Here is a 24,653-nt window from a genome sequence, read left to right as displayed (position 1 = left end):
AAAAAACCCCCAAAAAACGTTATAACGAAGTGGCAGTTATAAAGAACTTTTTGGTCCCATATACGGGCTGTAGATTTAAGATGAACTGGGTATGATGAACTACAGCTACAAAGGCCTATAAAAGTTGTCTCCCCTGCGTCCGTGAGCGTTTGATGCATGTGACTACTATAACAGCTATCCTGACTGTTATAATACATAGCTGAAACACCTTGCACATGCTGTATGTCTTTCCCTGGAAATAACTTTGCCTAGTTCGACCGTAAACTCTGTGACAAGCCTGGTGTTATCAGTGATGACGTCACACGTGACATAAGTGCAATATGCGACGCACAGGAAGGATAAACGTGGATTATGTCACAAACCATCGCCATGTTGATGTTTATTGTTCTCGGTTTGGCGGTAAGTTTGATAACCATAAACAGTAAATTTGTTTTCAAGTACTATGTGACAATGTAAAAGAAAAATGTTATTTAATGCGCAAACATTCATTCGTTTTTACAGTTCTCATATTAATAAAATAGTGCATGTTCATTTAAATATGTTATCAACAACTGAATCCGATCTAGAAAACCCAGTGGTTGACAAAGTAGGCAAAATATTGCCCTGACACTAAACCCTAACTGTATTGTCATAACCCTCGATTTACTTCTAAATTTTTCATAGATACTGAATTGATATTCCCAAATAATAACTGAACGTAAGCGAAACCAACTTAACCCCTTCACCGCCAGATTCAAACACAAAGGAGATCGCGTAAGGTAACATAACAGTCACAGATAATGACACGTAAGGGCTAGCTTCAAAGACATTAATTATGACTCACTTGAAAGAAGAAACAGATTAATATGAGGCGTTACTTCTGAAACATGGTTGATTGTGTCACATCGGCGTCATGAAGTTCAATTATGGCTTCTGAGGACCACTGGTGCTAATTATAACCACGTAAAGGTCAAAGGGGGGTCGGCGGTGCTTTGTTCAAACCTATGGGAATGGACAGGTGCTGGAAAACTATTTTGATTGCAGCACATGTGGGATTTAAATCCCAGATCCTTTTCACAAAGAATTGCCATGTGTCTTGAACGACTTGGTGCCAGCCAAACGGTGGATGTCTGTTTAAGCCGACTTCGGTGTTTTTAAGATAACGCTGACTGATCCTCCAGCTTTACTCTGTCAATTTCATTGTTTATCGTTAAGGAAGGCCATAGCCCCATGTAGTGAGTGAGTGAGTTTAGTTCCCTGCCACACTCAGCAATATTCCAGCTATATGGCAGCGGTCTAGAAAACATCGAGTCTGGACCAGACAGTCCAGTGATCAACAACATGAGCATCGATGTGCGCAGTTGGGAACCGATGACATGCGTCGCCCATGTCAGCGAGCCTGACCGCCCGATCCCGTTTGTCACCTCACCAGCATAGTCGCTGAAGGCCTATTCTAACCCGAAACCTTCACGGGTCCCCTATGTAGTGAACACAGGGCAGTATCGGATCACTTAAACAGAATATTCACATTTCATTTCTACTCTTGAAGGCATATTGGAGCATGACATTACAGATTTTATATCTTGATAGTTTGTGGTTGTCATAATGCGGGCAAGTTGTACTGAAGATCGAATTCAATATATATTTGGTCTGTGTTTCCTTCGGATGTTCCTTAAGGATGGCCATATAAGGGTGAAACGGTACTGAATCTTTACAATACGTGCATACCCTTTCAGATTTTGCAATATTACGATGCCTACCGGAATCAATATTTAGCCTTGTACATCCAACTCGACCACGAGCCAAGTCGGTTGCACATGTACACTGGGTCGAGTCTATTACAGACCTGTTGTCCTCAGGTTGGGGTGGACCAATCGACCATATTACTGGCACAATGCATTGCCCTCAGGTGAGGGTGGACTCCTCGAGCACTACTCTCCCATTGTGTTGTCCACAACTCAGGGTGGAACTGGTGGAGCTCCTCGAACATTATTGTGTTATCCTTGGGTCGGGGTGGCGGGGGGTGACTCTTCGACCATTACTCTCCCTATATGTTGTCCTCAGATCGGGGTAGACAGCCAGAACATCCTCCTCCAACTGTCCAGTTGACCAGTGCTGCGTGGTCATCGTCACTAAGCGATCAGCGGCGGTGGACAGCAGAGCCCTGACCCTGGGAGTATGCCAGCAGATTGGCGTCGATGGGTCCAGTATGTATGACCAGCTTCTGGTGGGGATTCTGTGACCATGTGTGGATTCTATGATCACGTGGGGATTCATGTCAGATCCTGTCCCCGGTTCCTCATGCTTGCTCCTCAGTGTTGACTGCAATGTGGGTATTACTGCCAGGTTCCAAGTGACGAGTGAGTGAGTGAGTTTAGCTTTATTCCAGCAATATCATCATGGGGAACACTGGGGAAATGGACTTCATACAGTGTACTCAAGTGAGGAATCGAACCCTGGTCTTTGGCGTGACGAGCAAAACGCTTAAAGCACTGAGCTACCCCACCGCCCCATAGGATGACAGTGTGTGGGGATGGTTTCCTGTCTGGGAAGATTGCGTGTGTATGGTGATTGTGGGGAAAGGAGGATTATAAGTCTGGAATGACTTTGGACGCGGATGACTGCGTGTGTAGAATGACTGCGCATCCTAAAGTACTCTAAACAATGCCCCTTCTCTCCACTCCTCCATCGTAACAAATAGTGTTAAGATGGAGTCTGAATCTTATTAGTGCTGTCTGGAAGAAATCACAAAGCTTCAGTTTTTCCGACTTTCTCCTCTGTAAACAATGGTACTGGGTTGGTGTTATCATTAAACCTTGAAATCTCAATTAGGCAGTTGTTACCAGAGGTGACATTTTACACCAGCCCTTTGATGAGAGTTGAGATGAGAAAATACAAGGCTATAACCATTGTAGCATTGTTTCTAGTACTGTTTTCAGTGTAGTCGGGGCACGAACTAATTGCTATACAGTCACCCAGCTGATTCTGTGTAATTTCACTATAAGCATTCTGAAGGGCGCCCCTGTATTAAAACATTGAACCATGAGTGCAGACATGTATATACAGAAACAGGTCTACTGCTTATGTTGTAAAGATAAGGTACGATGTGAATGTCGGAACATTGCAAAAGTCAGATTGTTGTTTGGGTACTTTTTGTCATTTTCTTGAATTCTGCACGCCCTTATCGTAGCTTATACTTTAGACTAGGTCTGTTTACTGTCAGCTGACAATATCAGCAGGTGAGCTACAGTACCTATGGTTGTATTGGTGGTCATATATTCCACAGACTGCTTCATGGCGTCTGACGCCCGACCAGACGGCAAGTATAACTTCAAGTGTCCCTGTAGGGCCGATCATCACTGTGTCTGGAATGGGTTCTTCTCCAAAGGAGGAAGTACTGGTAACATCCCATAATAACTTCATATAGTCATGTTAGCAGTGCTGTATGCTTAGTGCCGTCTGTTGATAATGTACGTAAGTGCCTACATTGAAAATGTAAGTGTTGTATGTTAGTAACACACCTGAGTGTCGTATGCTGGTAATATAGCTGTGGTGGATAGTGATAATATAACTAGGTATTGCATAATGGTAATATAAGGGTTGGATAGTGGTTACAACATTAAGTGTTGTATGTTGCTGATACCACTAGTGAGTGAGTGAGTGTTGGGTTTTACACACTTTTAGCAATACCTCAACAATATCATGGGGAATACCAGAAATGGGTTTTAGACATTATACCCTCATGAGGAATCAAATCCGGGTTTTTGTCATGACAAGAAAATGCTTCAACCACTAAAATGGAGGACGAAACCCTTTTAGCAACAATATCAACATATTTTGCAACTCTCGATCGCAGTATCAAACTCAGTTCTTTACATGGGGGCTGGTATTTCTGAAAATAATACGTCCTGGGTCCAACAACCCTACTCTGATATCCATACACATTCTTTATATGTGAATGGATATCAGTGTAGGCTTCTTTGACCCAGGACGTATTATTTTCAACAATACAACCCCCTGTGGTTCTTTACAACCAGGCTACTGTCGACCCGGAAAAGCTGTTCCACTGCTGACGCCTGACCTCAATCCAACAGCCATACAGAGCACGACCGCACCCCCCTTCGCTGTTCCCACCCCAATGGTTGGCTAGCAACTTTATGTATCTAGTAACATCACAGCAATAAAACTGTTAAACACTGTAAATTCACATTTTTATAAAGGTTACTTATTTCTAAGAACACAAAATATAATCATCAAATGTGTTTGTTCAAGGCAACACTGCAGTATGCTGCCTACCCATAAATAATCCTGTCTTCCTAGGGTAGACAAAGTTTTAAGGTTTGTGTGCAACAATTCACAAGTTGGTACACTTCATACAACAAATAACTGGCCACCAAATCCTTTAAATCCCTTCTTATGGCCTGTTAGGGACTTGAGATCAACTTCAACCTGGGGATTGAACATGCTTTCACACTGCTTTAAGTAATATTCAAGCAACATCACAAGTTTCAAAGACAGAAACACAATATATCACGTTTACTCAATAATATACATTGTCATATATACATCAGATTTCATCGATGAATCAATGACATATATCAAGAACATGGGGTGATTGCACTGATGACTTAACAGTACATTTCAACTGCACTTGATGAAGTATGAGAAAGTTCAGAAATTATTCTGTGCCCTTGTGAAACACTCTGGTCATTATTTCTATTCCCAGAACGACTTGCTATTTCTGCACAAGGCACTTCAATTAGTCCCAGCCTGACAGGGCACTCCAGGCGTTGCTATAGTTACACAGTTCATGGGGTCCTTCATTACAACAGCGGCATGATATTCTGATATTTCAAAGGAAACACAAGATGACTGCCCGGTTCTTGCCCGAGCAGGAACATTTGTTTTGTGGTTCCCGTGTTCTCAGTTCCAGTGTGATCCATGCGTAACTGCTTCATGCTGTCTGCTTCTTCTTCTTCCTCTTCTCCTGCCTTGCTGACCGCTCAATCTTCGCCCTCTTCTCCTGCAGCACACGAGCCTGGAACAAAGGTACATTGGGTGGGTAAGTGAGTTGAATAGGTGAGCGGGTGTATGCGGATGTGTGAATGGGTTTGTGTTTGTATGTGTGCATGAGTGTGTGGGTGGGTATTAAATTCTTTCATAACAACATCATCGTTAGTAACATTAGGCTCCTGTTCCGCCCTCATTGACCCACCATACATCCTCCCGTCCCTACACAGACCCCCACCTACAGCCTCTCGTCCCTACACAGACCCCACCCACCCCCCATATGGACAGCCACCTATCCTAATACAAACCCCACCTAGAGCATCTCTTCTCTACATCGACACCTCCTACAGCCTCCTGTTCCTATATGGACACTTCCCACAGCTTCTCGTCCCTATATGGACACCTCCCACAGCCTCCCGTGCCTATATGGATACCTCCTACAGCCACCTGTCCCAACACGGACCCCAACCTATAGCCTTAAGTCCATACATGGACCCCTAATACAGCTGTTCATCCTCTTGTCTCTACACTGACATCTCCTACAGCCTCACTTCCCTATATGGACACCACCTACAGTCACCTGTCCCAACATGAACCCCTCCTACTGCCTCTACTGTCCATACATGGATCCATCCTAAAGCCTACCATCCCTACATGGACCCCTCCTACAGCTACCATTCCTACACAGACCCTTCCTACAGCCTTTTGTCTCTACACTGACATCTCCTGCAGCCTAACGTCCCTATATGGACACCTCCTACAACCACCTGTCCCAACATGAACCCCTCCTACTGCTTCAAGTCCATACATGGATCACTCCTACAGCCTCTACGTGAATCCCTCCTACAGACCTCTTGCTTCTGCTTCTTGCGTTTATACATGATCTTCTGGTACAGTCGTTTCTTCTTTTTGGGGATCATCATCTCTGCCAGACGACGTTCCTCAGCTTCCTGTCTCATCAGTTTCGCTTTGACATCCACTTCCTCCACGCGGCCCCGGTGCACCGACATCGGCTTTGCTTTCTACAACAAAATCTCAGAGTGAATGATTCTGCCTTTGTGGCAAGATAGTGAATTAACTTTGCATTTGGTAAAGTCTGTGGACTTCAAGGGTTCCTCTAAGTTCTCTCTTACAGTTTTTGATGCTCACAACACAGAGTGTCAGCAATCAAGTTTCATGTCCGTACTACACTGTAAATATATCCATTAGCTGTGCCCTTGTGTCTACAGTTAGCAAATGAGTGACATGTCCTAATACAGTCTGCACCCACCTTCACCTCTGGTTCAGGCTTCTTCTTCTTGGCCTTGCTGGGACTCTCTGCAACAAGGAGTGAGTGAGTGAGTTTAATTTTATGCCACATTTAGAAATATTCCAGAGACATCCTGGCAGGGGACAACCTGTGTCTTCTATGTGATAAATGAGTTTACTTTTACATCACTGATAGCAATATTTCTGCAATATCACCGTGGTGGACACCTGAATTAGGTTCATACATTCTACGCATGTGGGGAATTGAACCTGGGTCTTTGGAGTGAAAAGCACTTTACTCACTGGGCTACCCCCGTGCCCCTCCCCCTGACAATCAAAATGCTGTAACCAAAAGGCTACCTCCCCACTCCTCTGCAACAAAAACATGGGCTGAAACTGAACCTACAACAATGAATGAGTGAGTGAGTGAGTGAGTGAGTGAGTTTAGTTTTACGTTGCACTTGGCAATATTCCACCTATTTGGTGGCGGTCTGTAGGTAATCAAGTCTGGGCCAGACAAATCAGGGGTCAACAGCATGAGCATTGATCTGCACAATTGGGAACAGATGACATGTCGAACAAAGTCAGCTAGTAGCATGACTACCCGATTGTGTTAGTTGCCTCTTACGACAAGCATAGTCACTTTTTGGGGCAAGCATGGGTTGCTGAAGGCCTAATTCACCCCGGATCTTCATGGGTCTCTACAATACTGAAAGCACATACATGTGGAGTGATGCCATTGTTGTCAAGTACAATCACATAAACGTCCAACACTTGCATGTCATGTGACAACCACCATCTATGTTAGGGGGTGACTATTGAGGGGGAAACAGCTATTGTGATAGAGATACTCTATTGCAAAACATTACTGCACGAACAATGTCCATGGGTGACAAACTATTGCAATGCTACTGGAACAGTATGTTTACAACCAATGGCAATGCTACTGAAACAGTATGTTTACAACCAATGGCAATGCTACTGAACCAGTATGTTTACAACCAAAGACAACCAAGTACAAAATGCATCAGTTTCATGATCTCACCTTCTTCATCTGAATCCTCTTCATCATCTGATTCTTCCTCTTCATCTGAATCTTCCGCCTTGCCATCATCATCTTCTTCATCATCCTCACTGTGTCCATTGTCTTCACCTTCATCACTTTCTCCTTCTCCATCGCCCTCCTTGTCTTCATCATCTTCGTCACCTTCATCCTCTTCCTCATCTTCATCCTCTTCTTCTGACTCATCTCCAACACCTGGGCATATAGAAGTAGGAAGGAGTGTTTGAACAGATATACAACTATACACATTATATTCCCTACCTTCCATATGAGGATGGCATGGATGGATGGATGGATGGATGGATGGATGGATGGATGCCACACTCAGCAATATTCCAGCAGATGGGATACTAAGACATATGAAAACAAAGTAAGCAAGTCTAAAATCCCGATCCCATTAGTCGCCTTTTATGACAAGCATCGATTGCTGATGATCAATTCCATCCCGGCTCTTCACGGGAGACAAGCATCGGTTGCTGATGACAAATGCTAAACTGGATCTTCACAGAGACAGCACAGGTGGCTGATGACCAATTTTAACCTGGATCTTCATACATCACCTCATTCAGCTGTGAAAACAGGGAACACACATTCTTCACGCAAACTGTGGCGACATCTATAACTCCTACCTGAATCAACTCCTTTCTGTTTGTCAAGGATCTTCTGTTTTTCTGGTGGAATGTAGTTCCCTTCTTCTTCATCCACGAATGGTGAGAGATGAGGTGGTAACACTACCCCAATAAAGTAGTCCTCAACTGGGAGGAGCATGCAGGCATTCACACTGTCGAAAACCCACTGGGGCTGAATGTAGTACCTGGGGAAATATACCATATATATCATATGTCACATTGTCAAAAAAACCACTAACGCTGAACACACTACCTGGGGAAATATACCATATATATCATATGTCACATTGTCAAAAAAACCACTAACGCTGAACACACTACCTGGGGAAATATACCATATATATCATATGTCACATTGTCAAAAAAACCACTAACGCTGAACACACTACCTGGGGAAATATACCATATATATCATATGTCACATTGTCAAAAAAACCACTAACGCTGAACACACTACCTGGGGAAATATACCATATATATCATATGTCACATTGTCAAAAAAACCACTAACGCTGAACACACTACCTGGGGAAATATACCATATATATCATATGTCACATTGTCAAAAACCCAACGCTGAACACACTACCTGAGGAAATATACCATATATATCATATGTCACATTGTCAAAAACCCAACGCTGAACACACTACCTGGGGAAATATACCATATATATCATATGTCACATTGTCAAAAACCCAACGCTGAACACACTACCTGGGGAAATATACCATATATATCATACATCATATGTACCCAAACATATTCACTTGGGCTAAGCATGGGGAAGGATATGATATCAGTGCTGATCCAAATTTACCTGATATCTACCCCATAATCCACACTGAACAGTAGTTCATGAATATGTATCCAACCTTATAAACTTGAAGCAATGTACAGCCTGGACTGTTACCACACTGGTGCACGAACAAAGGTATGGTGCGACCAAACCTAGAGATTTAAACTGAGGATCCCCAGTGAAGCGATACAACCCTGTGTGGCAACTGAGCGGCTAGATATGATGCATCTTAATACAGCCTACAGTGGAAAGTCTGCTGTATACTCACCGAGATAAGTACTGGTTGTCCATTTGGGGTCTATCTACCACCTGGTGCGTGATCGTCTCATCAGTTTCTGGATAAGTAGCCCCAACAGCAACCGAACTGAACCATGACACCTCTCCTCCAAAACACCTGTCATCAACATGTCAAAATACTGAACCATGACACCTTTCCTCCAAAGTGTAATTAACATGTCAAAATACGGAACCACGACACCTCTCCTCCAAAACACCAGCAATCAACATGTGCAAACACTGGCAACCAATTTTTAACTAAGCAGTTATTTTGTTGGGTGAAAGTGTGCATGCATGCTTGAATGTGTGAGTGATGTTTACCACCTCTTTAAGCCATATTCCAGTAACTTCATATGAGAGATGCCGGAAATGGGCTTCACACATTGCACCCATGTGAGAAAACAACTCCAGGTCTTCTCTGAGTCTGACCACTAGCCTGCCCCACTACATTGACCCTTACAACTGATCATGCGATAACCTGGGGGTAATTGGTTACAAAGCACTGATAATGCAAACAAGGCCTGCCAACAGTCATACGTCACATAGTGTTGGTTATAGTCCGCCTTTGTGGACTGACCTGATGATGAAGGTGAGAGCCTCCCTGGGCACCTCTCTGTTGAGGAAGAACTTGCAGCCCTTAAACAGGCTCTGGAGCTTCTTGATGTTGTCTGCTTCCACCTTGGCCCTCTCCACCACATCTGGGTCGTCAGACTGGAATAGTGAGTCAGTGGTTTTACGCTACCTTCAGGAATATTCCAGCAATATCACATGAAGGGACGCCTAAAATGGGCTTCAAATATAGTAACCATGCTGGGAATTGAACCTGTATCTTTTATGTGACAAGCAAACGCTATAATGACTAGGCTACCCCTCCAACCTTTCAGAAAGAGTCAACCAACCAAATGTGATTCAACGGGAACAACACAGTACAACAATGTGATTAACACAGGTGGCAGTGTGGATGAAATACGATCCTGATCTTTTGGAGCCCCACAGTTAAATTTCTCTTTAATTGTCTTTACCAAAGCATTCATACTTTCAGATCAGCTGTCAGATCAGTCATGGTTGTGACACTAAAACGTATGGTACAAACAAACAGGGCAACAAGAGTTGTGTGGAACTGATCAGTCAACCATAGGGGTACAACTCGTGTCAAAATTGTTGCAGAACTCAGAATACAGTACTGGGTACAGAAATTCCTTGCCCTCATTATCTAATGACCCAGAATACTTACTGCAGCTGTAGGGAAGTCATCGATCAGGTGATCATCCAGGTCCGGGCTTCCGACAGTTTGCAGAGACTGAGTGAATGCTGCCAGACGCTGGAAGGGCAACAGATGAAACATCACACACACACTAAATACCAAAATTCAGACACTGCAGAAAAAAACTAGACACACTGAAAACCAACATCAGACAATGAAGACAAACATCAATAACACTGAAGACAAACATCAGACACACTGAAGATAAACATCGGCAACACTGAAGACAATCATCAGAGACCTTGAAGACAAACACAATACACTGAAGGCAAACACCGGACACACTGAAGACAAATATCATACACCGAAGAAAAATATCAGAAACACTCAGCAAACAGCATTTTTCCTTTATCTACATATGTTCCACATGTAATCTTTCTTCCAAGGGACACACCTCTGTACCTGTTACAGTCAGTGAGGGTCTATGGTGTGCTCTATATTCATACATGTACTAGCTTCAGACAGACTTCTGGTATGTACTACAACTGACTAAGTTTGGTTTTACTGCTTTCAGCAATATTCCAGCAACATCATGGTGGGGGACACCAGGAATGGGCTTCATACATTGTACCCATGTGGGGAATCGAACACGGGTCTTCGGCGTGATGAGCCAAGGCCATAACCACTAGGCTACCCCACCTCCCCTGTACTACAAGGTCTAACAACCTATTGGTCCTTTCCATCTGACCCAGGAGAACTCCTGCAACTCACCTCACAGTACATCTCAAGTTACAAGAAGACCAGAAATGAGTGGAGATCATTCATACTTTGTATGTTCTGGATAGACTTTCTGACAAATCGTGACCAGACAATCCAGTGACTGACATAATCAGCCTCAGTTCATGACTGATATGCTACATACACTGACAAATTTACCAAGTCCGATCATCTCACACTGAGATAAGCATGGGTTGCTGAAGTCCAATTGTAAACCCAATATTTCATGTCCGAGTTTATGCTTTTGCCAGCAATACCCCAGCCTGCCTCACCTCCTCCCTCTGTTCGGACTCGAGGCACTTCTCCTTTGTGTCTTCTTCATTCTTCTCTCCTTCAAGAGCCAGCTGAAACACCCAAAGCAAGTTACAGTACTGGACTGGCTATATCTGGGCCATGTACTCAACTCATCATAAAGTGTGTTTCAACAAAAACAAATGCCTTTCGTCAGTATTTACTTTCTTAATCTATACTCAAAGACAGACAACAGCTTGTTCACTCTACTGCTCATTTTACTGAGTGAGTGAGAGAGTTTGGTTTTTTGCCACTTCTTGCAATATTCCAGCAATTTCATGGCAGGGGAGACAAGAAATTGGTTCATTTTCTTGGCAAGATGTTGGATGAAATTATCATGGTGCTCTGGACTTGTTCACAAATGAAGAAAACCTTCGAACAATTGTTACAATGCTCAGTGGCAAATACAGGATCACTAAATCTCAAAGTGAGTGGTAGGAGGCCAAAAACCAACCTCTGGAGGATAATGAATGTTGTGAGAGCTGTACAACTTGTAGTTGATGAATCCTAATAAAGTTGTGTAGAACTCCACAAATATCTGCATGATTTTGAAGTCAACATCGGGAGCTTGACCCTGAAAAAGAACATAAACAAGCATTGTCAAAAAGGTGACATAATACCCCACCACAAATGATCAAACCAAACTCAACTCCCACTTAGTGGCAGGGGATGGTAAAGAGTTCCTCCAGAGTCTCAAATGCTTTCACACTTGCATGAGAAATAGTGACATTGAGTTGACATTTGCCCGCATTCATGGTCAACATCTGACCACCCAGTCCCTACTTGAGGTTCATGTTTTCTGTTGAAGTCAGCAATTTTCCAACTATGGCAGTAGAATATATATAATCAAGTCTCGGACAGTGATGTTAAAACAAATCACAGAACCACTTTGTCCAAATAGTCTCCTGCTATGGCAAACAGTAGTGAGTGAGTGACTGGGTTTAGGCTGCACTCAGCAATATTCCAGGTGACGGTCTGTAAATAATCTAGTCTGCACCAGTGATCAACAGCATGAGCATCAATCTGCACAATTGGGAACCGATGACCTTTGTCAACCAAGTAAGCGCACCTGACCACCTGATCCTGTGAAGTCACAAGCATAGTCACCCTTTATGGCAAGCATAAGTTGCGGACCTTCACGGGTTGACAAACAGTAGTATGCTACCGTTACAACATAAGTAGATATAGGAATGGTAACACTGCTGACTGCCAAATGAAGTGGTACCTGAAAGCCAACCCTGTGTGGAGTGACCCATGTGATTGTCTGGCCATGGAACTCAGCCTGGTAGTAGACTCCCTTGATGGAGATGAACACCTGAGGAATAACACAATAGTCATAACAACCATAGTCATAACACAAACATAGTCATTTACATAAAACAACCATAGTCATTTACATAACACAACCAGTCATGACACAACTAGTCATAACACAAGCAGTCATAATACAACTGATTGTGACACAAGCAGTCATGATACAACTAGTCACAACACAACCAATCATCACATCACTTTGTAATGTGTTGAAACGCCACCTTAAAAATATGCTACAATGCTTACACATTAAGTTAAGCCATGTTTCTGCTGTCAGCAACAAAATGTTCTTGGGTATTACGCATGCAAGTTGACAAGATCTAAGAGCTAGACTAACACTGATGCCAGGTATTACAGAATGTATGAAAGGATATTCTACACAGTAAAACCCAGATATAGTCTCACACAGAAAGCACAAGATGCTCCAAATTCTTGTGTCAAAACTCACGGACAAAAAGAATTTGTTTCAACAAGGTGACACTATTCCCCTGCAATAATGCCATATTTTTCCATATTTATTTACTACCATAACTGCCAACAAGCAAATCCAAAACAAACCTTTCTGAGAGACTTTGATGCAATCACGAAGTGCATGAACTCCACTGAAACAGACAAACACATCATATATTAAACTAGGTAAGGTAGTAAGTTTAGCCTGATTCTGCTTTTAATAGTATTCCAACAACATCACCTGATTATGGCAAAGGGTGCATCAGACAATCCAGTGATCAACAGCACTGACCTATGCAATTGTTGTATCTATTGTTGTATCTGTTGTTGTATCTGTTGTTGTATCTGTTGTTGTATCTGTTGTATCTATTGTTGTATCTGTTGTTGTATCTACTGTTGTATCTACTGTTGTATCTATTGTTGAATCTATTGTTGTATCTATTGTTGTATCTGTTGTTGCTCTATGCTGCTTCTAGTAATATTCCAGTAGTATTATAATGAGGAACACAAGACATGGGCGTTACACATAATACCCACTTGGGGAGCTGCACCCTGGTTTTCAGCGTGATGAGTTAACGCTTTACCACCAGCCTACGCCACTGCCCCTTTCCATTAAATACCTGTTCATGACGGCAGATATGCTATGGCCATTAAGTAGTGTAGTACAAACTTACTATATAGTACCCGTGAAGGTACCGGGGTAGAACAGGCCTTCAGCAACCCATGCTTGCCATGAAAGGAGACTATGCTTGTCGTAAGAAGTGACTAATGGGATCGGGTGGTCTGGCTCGCTGACTTGGTTGATACGTGTCATGGGTTCCCAATTGCGCAGATCGATGCAGTTGTGGTCACTGGATTGTCTGGTCCAGACTCAATTATTTACAGACCGCCGCGATACAGCTGGAATATTGCTGAGTGCGGCGTAAAACTAAACTCACTCACCTGCTTATTATATGGTTATTATGACGAGAGTGTATTGCTCTATATTTGTCTATAAATAACCAAAACTAGAAGCAAAGCACAATTTACAACTTCAAACGTGAAAATTTATATAGGAGTGTGAGTGAGTGAGTTTAGTTTTACGTCGCACTTAGCAATATTCCAGCTATATGGCGACGGTCTGTAAATAATCGAGTCTGGACCAGACAATCCAGTGATCGACAACATGAGCATCGATCTGCGCAATGGGGAACCGATGACATGTGTCAACCAAGTCAGCTAGTCTGACCACCCGATCCCATTAGTCGCCTCTTACGGAAAATTTATATAGACAAGAATAAGTATCACATAATTATGAGAAAGCTGTTAATTTGAATTCAACTGCTCTACAAATCAATCTTTCTTTAAAGACTATTACAGAGGTCGATGTTAGCATTAATGAGTTACTGCTTGGGTATGACTGTGGCTGAGTACAGAAGTTACCACAGTGAAAACAATACTGTTGTCTGCAATCAGTCAGTGTCTATGATTTACTCCGTCGCTATGGTTACCTGTAAGTCTACGACAGAGCCGTATAAACTCAACATGTGTCTTTGATGACTTGGGGAAAGTGGCAAAGAGGGCGCACATAGACAGACAGTCGTCCACATCACGCAGGGCATCCACAAATGTTGGGTATCTGAAACATGCACCATACCACCAACAGGAAATCAAGGCAATGTTTTTTGAAACCAACACTGACAGCATTATGCTTCTCGTTGGTTTGACTTTTCAATAATAATTATCAACGTATAGTGGAGTGGTGTCTAAACTGTGCTCAACAGTTTCACAGGGACTTCAAAACTTACCCACGTTCCTCAACACAAACACAACCTACAGTGACACACGACACGTCATGTGTTAGACGTAATTACCTGCAAAATGATGAAGCTGGATGTTGATGGATGAAAATGATGCTCACCAAATCAGGGGTTAAAAAATCCCATTGGCCAATGCCCGGGACTAGTCAGTTTTCAATTTGGGCAATCAAATAATGGTATCTTACTTGTCCATGGACTACTAGATAAGTTCCACTTATGGTTTGAAGCTGTATATAATCTTGGATTTAATTTCATATCTGCTCATAATGAAGTTATTAAAGTTTGCAATAATAATAAAGTAGAGATAGTAGAGAGTGAAATTATCACTTTTCAATAAATAGTCCAGTAAACATTAACATCATGCATTGTGTCATAAAATCAGGGTAAGTGGAAAATTAGTCAACACAAATAACTTTCTTGAAGTCACTTACCCTGCACCAAGTGGCTTTTCAACATATTTTTGAATCCCTGCAAATGCTCATGGGAACCAGAAACAACAATTTTTTCCTGGCTTAACAAGTTGTGTTTTCATGTATCATATGTATTTTAGAGCATATCTAATTGACCAAAACTACTAAGATACGCACTGTATTGTACCATTACAGCACTACAGTACTACAGTGACATCACTGATGTTTTCACCTGAACGAAACTTAACAGGAAAAGAAACACATGTTTCGACAAAAATAAAATCTCATAAAAGTAAGCATTTATGTTTAGGTCATCTACTTAAAATCTTGACAAAAACACAGAGTTGTGTTTCTTTAGCTGTTTAGTATATAGAGGATAATACATACCTTTCTTTAACTATATGATCCAATTTGTATTTTGGTCGGTTGGCACGGATACGACGAACAGCATTTGAATTTTTCTTTTCAATAGCTTTTTTCAATCTCTTAACAAAATGCTGGAAAAGATACAAAAAGCATGAAGAGTATTGGTGACTCTGTGACTTTGTAAAGATTGGGTATATGGACAACTTCTCAATTTATACTGACCAGCAAAGTTTTGATTAGATTATCACATCATTATCAAGTAAACTTTGTATTTCTTCTAAAAGCATGCTGGACAAAATCCACCTCTTATTTGTTGACGAGTGAGTGAGTGAGTGGGCGAGTGAGTTTGAGTGAGGGTGGGTGGGTGAGTGTGAGTGAGGGTGGGTGAGAGTGGATGGGTGGGTGGGTGAGTGAGTGAGTGAGTGTGAGGGTGGGTGAGTGAGTGAGTGTGAGTGAGTGAGGGTGGATGGGTGAGTGTGAGTGGGGGTGGGTGAGAGTGGATGGGTGGGTGAGTGAGTGAGTGTGAGTGTGAGTGTGTGAGTAAGTGAGTGTGAGAGAGGGTGAGTGAGTGTGAGTGACGGTGAGTGACGGTGAGTGAGGGTGTGTGAGTGTGTGAGTGTGTGAGTGAGTGAGTGAGTGAGTGGGTGAGTGAGGGTCAGCTTAATGTTGTATGAGTGAGTTAGTGAGTGGAACTGCTGCTGCTCGACGCCAAGTTCCATAAATTATAAATAGACTAGCAGTTGGCACTAAGGTGACATTATTCCTGGCTGCAGGTCAACATGGTGAAATCTTCAAAGTGCTGCCGTGACCTTGAAAATTATGTGAAGGTCACCAAAGGCTACTGGGCCCAAACCATTCACATACTGTAATGAACCTAGGTACTAAGTATGTAATGAACCTAGGTACCAAGTATGTAATGAACCTAGGTACCAAGTATGTAATGAACCTAGGTACCAAGTATGTAATGAACCTAGACGACAGTTCTTTAGATATTCCATTTCATAAGAACAGACGAAGCCTGTTACTATATCCACAGCTATGTGCTAATTGTGTGTCAGGGATAATAAAGGTAGCACTGAGATGCTAAATGGCTGTTCAAGATGGGAAATGCACAAACAGAAAGTAAATTTACTTTCAGCCAAACAAATCCTTTATTTGCCTTAAAGGTCACATGCAACCAAAAAATAAAACATAATCAAAACACAGTTATTACTCGTTCATGACATATACAATGCATTGGTGAGTGTGAAAATACAAATAAACAAAAATGTAAGCTTATAATCGCAAATCAAAAGTGCAATATTTTGTACTTCGGTTTACCTCCTTCTAAACGAAGCTTCTGCAATACCGAAAGCAGTCAGGGCTGGTAGATGTGCACTCATGTGTAACTACGCCGTGTCTTTGGCCACTGATTCATTTGCAGAGACACTTAGCCAGCTCTTTGATGAGCCCAATAGGTGTTAATTTGAAATTGCAAATGGTCAGCAATTGAAGTTGTGCATTGCACATTGCCATTAGCAGTCAGGCAGGTTGACAAATAGGTGTCAGTAAACCCGACATTGAATTTCCCTGTGACAGAGTCTGCTTGCCACAATCAACATGTTTTTATCTATGTGATGAGTAGATTATTAACTTTCTTATGTACACAACCAAGATTAGACTACTGCTTACGACCAGGCATATTCCGACCAGGCATATTCCGGGCAGGCATACTGCGTCAAGCTCCGCGAACCAATTCACTGCACATGCATTATGAGGGCAGCGCAGCATAGCTGTTGAAACCACTTCCCCGCCAATGCTAATGGAAATTTAGTGAATCGTTTGAACTCGTTTGATTTCATCAGCTTTTTTTTCATCACGTTTTTTATAGGTTGAATTGGCATTGTTGATGATTTGTTTAGGTAAGATATCAGAATCTGCAAAGTTGTGTTTTACATTGCATGTGACTTTTAAACAAGTCTCAAACATGACAAAGACTTGTACCATATTTAACTCTTATGGTCTGAAGCAGCTCTATTAACTAGAGCAACGTAGGATGATTATAAGATGAAGCTTGATAGATGAACCAGTGACAAATACGTCTACTGTATTGTCCCCTTACCTTAGTCTCCCGGAACTTGTTGATGATTGGTTCGTGTGAAAGGAACTGGATGTCTTTGACAAAATAGAATGTTTTGGGCGCTGTGCTGCCTTTGTTGGCCTTCTTCTTGTGCTTGGGTTCATGGGGGTAGATGCCTTTGAGGATGCACAATCGTCTGTGACAGAGATAAACGTCATTTCTGATCAGTAGGGGTTACTATGGTTACTGGGTATTTCCTGAGAGGCTGTCATGGACAGCTGGGGTTATTTCTATATTCATATTTTTTAACAGGAAACAATGGAATAAACATATATATGAGCTATCTTGGGGCAATATGCAAATGGGCTCATTTCTTAGGGTGTTAACTTTAATCAATGAAATGAAAAAAAGACTGAAATCACCTGACACCCAACACATTTCTTATACTTGTATGCTATAAATGGTTACAATTTGTGTCAAGCCTGATAACTATGAGTTCAGGGATTGGGAAAGGCAGGGGCCATGGGCCATTTTGCACATTAGAATGAAAAACGGTCCATTAAAATTTGGAAGTCTACTATTGATACAAGGGCAGTAGCCCATTCAAAATTCAGGAAATGGCTAATAATCCTGAAAATGGCACATTTACAAAGTTCTCTTTCCCAGTCACTGAGAGATGCACAAAACTCAGTGGTAAGAGTTATTGTATGGTGCTAATTTATTCTTTGACAAATAGCTTAATTTATGTCATGATGAAAATGAACAGTAAAATAGGGGGAAGACTATACTTTGACAAACATTCATATCTAAATTTAGACTACTATTTGAGGGAGCACCTTCAGAATTCAGCACCACAGTCTCTCGTGAGGAGATTCTCAGCCGTAGGTCACATGTCACTGAGACAGGCAACCAGTTTGTGAGAACCCACCGGGGGCAAACCAGCGACCTTCGGATTGCTAGCCCGACAGCTAACTGACTGAGCTACGTCCACATTGTTGCACAATGTGCAAATTTAGCTAGTCATTCATGTGACGTCACGGAAATGAACAGAAAGAGTCGAATAGGTTACAGACAATTACGAACATCACAGGCAGACTTGGTGTCTCATGCTTTCAATCTAGTGAAGGTGGCCCCGCTACCATTTGGCACAATCGTCCTATTCCGTGATCTGTAAGATACTATGTTGTGCGGAATGAACAGATATGGTTCAAACTCAAAACGGCTGTTGAAGTCAGGCATCAGACGTCGGTATCGCGGTGCACACATGAATGACATGCTTGTATAAAAATCATTGGGTGTTTTTGTGACAGAAAAGTCTTGTAGGGAGCACAGTAAGGATAATGTGGATCGAGCTAAGGAATGAGCTAGACATGGGCATGTCTAGTGACGGCATAGGGGTGAGTTAGACTTCGAATCATTACTGAAAATAGGTAGATCTAGAGGTGAAAGTGGCTGGAGTGCAAGTTCGAGGCTGATTTCCATTATCCCAAAATTTCTACATTAAAACATTATATTCTTTATTTAATTTTTGACGTTTTTGGTCTTTTAAGTTTTGTGTGAACAAAGTACTAAAAATGCAAAAGGAAAACAAATGGTATTCATGCATCCTGGTCCCTAACCCGAAACCCTTGAAATAACTCTAATAAATAGAATACACTGACCAAACCATCACGAAAATGGCTGACATGTCCAGTGTAATGCGTTCTTACTGCTTCAAAAAACAAATATGAATAAACTCCATTTGATTGTAATGGTGCAAATTACTGAATGACAAAGATATACAGTCGAACCCCGTTGTGTCGAACTCGTCGGGACCAAGGGAAAAGTTCGACTTATCCGAGTGTTCGACACATCCTTCAGCATTGAAAGGACCAAGAACCAACACAACCACGGTGCTTAACACATCGTTATTTCGCAGTAGGATACACATACGAACAATATATCTTTGCAATAAACGTTTACGACAGTATTGATCTTTGAATTACAACATATACAAATGTAAATCAATTCAATCACTTTATTCGTCATGGCAAATAAATACGCATACAAAAAGATAAGAACAAGAATAATTTAACAAACTCACAAGCGATCCCGTTTAGTTGGCTGCACTAATTCATTTTCAGTCAGTATAAAAAGTTGTATAGTTCACACAAACGGAATCGGAATGTACATACGTGTACATGTGGGGAATTTATCTCTTAAAAAAATCCGAAATTACAGTCTGTTTGGCGTTCGGGCATGGCATCACAGCAGAATTGCTCAAAAAGTTTCTTAATGTACCAAGCTGGTTGGAAAAAGTGTCAGTGTCACATGCTTCCACAAATCTGACAAGGGTGTCGAGGGCGGTCCATGCTGCAGCTAGGGTAGGGGTGGGTGGTTCAATTTCATCAGATTCAGTGTCACTCTCGGGATCGCTGTCATTGTTAGGTTTCTCCGGTGCCGGGGCTGATCGGGTCCTTTGCTGAATTGCTCTGCCATGTTACTTTTGATCTTATGAGGATGACTTCCGATTGCGCGACTGCAGTTTTCAGTTGCAACAACCAGCTTTGACAGTTCGAGACAAAAGGGTAAATTTGTACTTGTTAGAGCCTTTGGGGACCCTAAAATGAGTTCGACACAACCGGGAATTCGACACATCTAGTTCGACACATCAGGGTAAAAATAATGATAAATATAAGGAAATCGGCAGGGACCGAGATGTCAGTTCGACACATCCGAGAATTCGTCTCAACCGAGTTCGAGACAATGGGGTTCGACTGTATATGCGTATTAGTTTACATTTAACATTCATTTGATCCAAACGGTTGTTTGAAATAAATTATATATATATTATATATATATATAAATTATATTTAGATCATTTAAATTGACCAAAACTGCGAATAATAGAACATGGCAAAATGTGATCAGTGTAAGGCATTCTTACTAAATTTAAAAACTACAAAATATAAAAATACACAAAATATAACAACTCGGTACCTCTTAATACAAAGAAATATGAACAAATTAGTCAAAAAAAAAAAAAAAAAAAAAAGACTGGTGCGTTGAACTACTACTTAAACTCGCAACATTGTTAGGTTTCTGCATTGACATGGCTGGTAGTGGTAGAGATAAAACATCACTGAGCAGAGCTTACGCGTACTCGCTTAGCTTGACAACCTTGTTGCTATGCTGGCATCATAGGGTATAGTTTCAAGAACCTGCTTTTGAACAAAATCACCTCCAATTATGTAAAATAGTATTATGACGTGTCTTTAAAGTTTGTGGTGCTGTATTTCATAAGTATGCCTGTTTGAGTTTTGATACTAACCACCAAGAATTGTGATGAGAACTGTCCACCATATACAAGTGATCATTTGTGGAAATCCCTCAATTACTGTCTAACCAACAAACCAACTGGGTGATCAAACATAATGCAAATAAAGATATGAAGCAATGGAAATCACAGTTTACATCGTCATTATTGTTGAACTGAAGGACATCACATGATGCAGAACATTACCGTAAATGCAGACTTATTCATCCCTAGAAACATCAGCAATGGTTATTTGTTTGTTGTTAACACTACAGTCAGCAATATTCCAACCGTATGACAACAGTCTGTAGCATGTGTAGTGAGCATAGTTTCACATCACTCTCAGCGATGTTCCAGCAATATCACAGCAGGGGACGCCAGAAATGGGCTTCACACACTGTACCCATGTGGGGAATCAAACCAGGGCATTTCAGTGTGATCAGAGATGCCAACACCAAAGTGATGCAAATAGTAGTTTCCAAGTTCAAAATTCGTAGTCAACTAAATAAACAAAATCATAATGGATTCTGAGAAAAAAATGAATATTACTGTTACATGGTCAAATTATTTCCGCAGGAACTAAATGTGTCAAATCGCAAAGGTATTGAAATCAGCTTTGCTAAAATTAAGTTTGTTACTTGCAATCATTCCAGTTCAAATATGTCATTAAATATGATGAATGGAAGGTATGTGAAGTCCGAAAATGTATTTCATCGTTGAAAATATATGTTTTAGTGTATATATCCGAATTTTAATGAATTTTATTCAAATTCCGTAAGATTTCAAGTGGAATTGTATTGGCGTAGTTTGAAGTTAAAATTCGTAGCGACTACGATAAAATCGTAGAGGTTGGCATCTCTGTGTGATGAACGAACACTTTAGAAAGTTTAACCACAAGGCTACCCCACCTCCCCAATGATGGTGGTCTGTAAATAATCGTGTCTGGACCAGATAATCCAGATATCAACATCACAAGCATCAATCTATGCTGATGATTGATTGATTGATTGAGTTTAGTTTTATGCCGCACTCAGCAATATTCCAGCTATATGGTGGCGGTCTGGAAATGATCCAGTCTGGACCAGACAATCCAGTGATCAACAACATGAGCATCGATCTGAGCAGTTGGGAACCGATGACATGTGTCAACCAAGTCAGCGAGCCTGACCATCCGATCCCATTAGTCGCCTCCTACGACAAGCATAGTCGCCCTTTGTGGCAAGCATGGGTTGCTGAAGGCCTATTCTACCCCGTGACCTTCACGGGTCCTATGCTGAGGAGTTTTAAGGGGCGGTCACTCATTTTGTTCTGAGTGAGGGGACTTACTTTGTACATAAAGTTAACTTATGGGAAGGTCATTCACCTTGTACATGCTTTTCAATAAAAACTACTGTCTATGGCCCCTAGTTATAAAAACTGATATGGTAGCAAGTCACCTGTTACGTCACACCCTTCTATAGACACAACGTGTGGCATGGTCTCCCATGACCAAAGAAGCTGATTCAGTCATGAAACTTGTAACTGTGACGATGCCATCTGTGAGATCGTGCTACGCCCTTTTACAAATGCAGGATCTGGCTTACTAAGTAAGGAAGACATCTATGTATCTGTAACACTATACCCAGTGACAGTATTTGAGCACCTTGTAATACCCCACTTCTCAGGCCTCAAGAACATCTAGAGAGCTATGAATGATGAACTGCCACATAAACAGGATCTACAATCCAATTGCTTGGTGGGGTAGCGTAGTGTTTCAAGCATTTGCTCATCACGCCGAAGACACAGTTTCGATTCCCCACCTGGGTATAATGTGTGAAGCTCATTTCTGTTGTTTCCTGCTGTGATATTGCTGGAATAGTGCTAAAAGCAGCGTAAAACTAAACTCACTCACTATATTCACCTGAAATCTGGGAGGCTGAGCTGTAACTTTTTGATGGCCTTGTTCCTAGACATGTAGGCAGTTGCCGTTCCGCTTTCATACTGAAATCAACGAGAATTCCATATGTAATATTGACAGGACAGAGAGTAACAGCAGCACTGCGTGATAAAGTGTGTTTTCGTTGAATAATATCCTCTACTGCTGGAATAATTCAGTGAACAAACAAAATCACACCAAACAATCAAAATAATTATCATGTACATGTATTTATCATTCTGTAGGAAATGTAACTTGTAAGGAAAAAGGGCCCCTGAAAAATGACGATTATTGTCGACATAATGTTCTGATGATGTCACTGCGCAGCTTTTTGGTAAAAGAATGATGTATTGGTAAGTGTATCGTCACGTGATAGGTGTTAGAGAGAGTAAATACCTTTCTCTTTCGGATAACCATTTTGTCTGTGCAATAATCTCACGAATTTGTCAAAACACAAGCACGTGGATTCGTCGAGTAAAGGGACGTTATTTACTTCCGGTGGAAATCACTGCATTTTCTAAACTGAGTTCCGTCTCAACGCATAACACTTGCGCACGATAACAAGGTACACTGGGCTGCGGGATTTTATTTCCATATACAGTTAATTCACCAGAGAGTCTGTACTGAAGTAAAAAGAGCGCCTCTAGAATACAGCATCAGAATTTCTCGTCAGGACGTTAGGGTTAGGTTAACCTACATGTAACCTAACCCTAATGACCTACAATTGCGTAAAAAGAGTATTGTGAAGCATTTTCAAAGTTTGCGGTGCAGTATTCTACAGGTAGGCCAAATAAAACATACAAGAGAGAGAATATTTGAATTGCAACCCGACGATGTTCGTGAAAAACGCTTGCACGAAATTTGCGTGTTTACACTAACTGCATAACAGCAGGGATACTTTTCAACGCTTTCTTTACCTTTTGAACTAATTGTCGCGTGTCTCATCACACTCCAACGCACACTAACTAACGCACAACCAGTTTGTTGTATCAGTCAGAATTTTACAATGAATGAACGAATGAATAAATGAATTATAGCCAGAATTAAGGGCAAGAATTATATGTGAATGGATGAAAGAATCCAGAAAAAGAACAAAAGAAAGAAATACATGAAAGAACGAATAAATGATACACAAGGCACTCAAACAAGGCACTGTAGTGTTTCTGTGGCGGATTAGATCAGATCGGCGATATGTCTTAATTTTCACATATGTCTCTTTTTAGTTGGTTTCAACTAAAGGTATATATCTTCCCTCTGAATATTAAACGAATGTGTGAAAGAAGTTTTTAGCAAAAAAAAAAAAAAAATAGTCCTTTTTCGCTGTGTACCGAGAATTGAAGCAAGTGAGCTATAACATGCTGACAACAGATCCACTGAAACAGTACTGACACTAATAACAATTATTTGACTCAACAGTGACAGAATAGGTAACTTTTCTTCTACATGTAGCTAGTTTTACGTTGTCACAACACTAACCGAATGCAATCGCCTGTAGAAGATAAACTGGGCTACATCTTAAACCTGTGCTGCCGCCACACTGGCTACTCTGGTCACGATCAAAGCTCTTATAGACAACTTTCTTATTATCGAGTGATAGATTATGACAATTAAAATCGTCAGTGGTGCAAGTATTATAAAGCCTCATACCAAATTGGAAACGGATAGCACTTATAGTTTTAAAGTAAAGTTACCAAACACATTCTGAAACATTTTCTGCCAGACTATAGCGGCCCCAGCAAAAGAGTTTTTTGAGGAGTGACTATTCCCCA

General features: G+C 41.4%; 1 protein-coding gene and 1 pseudogene across 1 annotated transcript; one reads left to right on the top strand and one right to left on the bottom strand.

The window, feature by feature from the left end:
* The first annotated feature begins 320 nt into the window (after positions 1–320).
* Positions 321–4,129, top strand: LOC137273417 (uncharacterized; annotated as a pseudogene).
* A 371-nt stretch (positions 4,130–4,500) lies between these two features.
* On the bottom strand, positions 4,501–23,408 carry LOC137293584 (pescadillo-like). Its single transcript, XM_067824223.1, has 17 exons — positions 23,281–23,408; positions 22,870–22,949; positions 17,717–17,870; positions 15,637–15,746; positions 14,531–14,658; positions 13,149–13,192; positions 12,502–12,591; positions 11,731–11,850; positions 11,258–11,329; positions 10,239–10,325; positions 9,582–9,715; positions 8,997–9,122; positions 7,930–8,114; positions 7,283–7,495; positions 6,260–6,306; positions 5,841–6,011; positions 4,501–5,017 (listed from the first exon to the last, which is right to left on the bottom strand). The coding sequence occupies exons 1-17, from the start codon at positions 23,299–23,301 to the stop codon at positions 4,934–4,936; spliced, it is 1,866 nt and encodes a 621-aa protein (XP_067680324.1). The 5' UTR covers positions 23,302–23,408; the 3' UTR covers positions 4,501–4,933.
* Positions 23,409–24,653: the final 1,245 nt, after the last annotated feature.

Source organism: Haliotis asinina, chromosome 1 (assembly GCF_037392515.1).
Source record: "Haliotis asinina isolate JCU_RB_2024 chromosome 1, JCU_Hal_asi_v2, whole genome shotgun sequence".
Lineage (NCBI taxonomy): Eukaryota > Metazoa > Mollusca > Gastropoda > Lepetellida > Haliotidae > Haliotis > Haliotis asinina.
Note: the sequence above shows the minus strand (reverse complement) of the source record. Positions and strands in the feature narration are given on the sequence as shown.

What these genes read in the sequence shown, in the direction of transcription:
- LOC137293584 (XM_067824223.1), bottom strand. Translation starts at nt 23,301, where the DNA reads ATGGTTATCCGAAAGAGAAAG. An exon ending in CTCAGCCTCCCAGATTTCAG is followed by an intron (nt 17,871 to 22,869) that starts GTGAATATAGTG and finishes TCTCTGTCACAG; the next exon opens with ACGATTGTGCATCCTCAAAG. An exon ending in GACAACCAGTACTTATCTCG is followed by an intron (nt 8,115 to 8,996) that starts GTGAGTATACAG and finishes ATATTTCCCCAG; the next exon opens with GTACTACATTCAGCCCCAGT.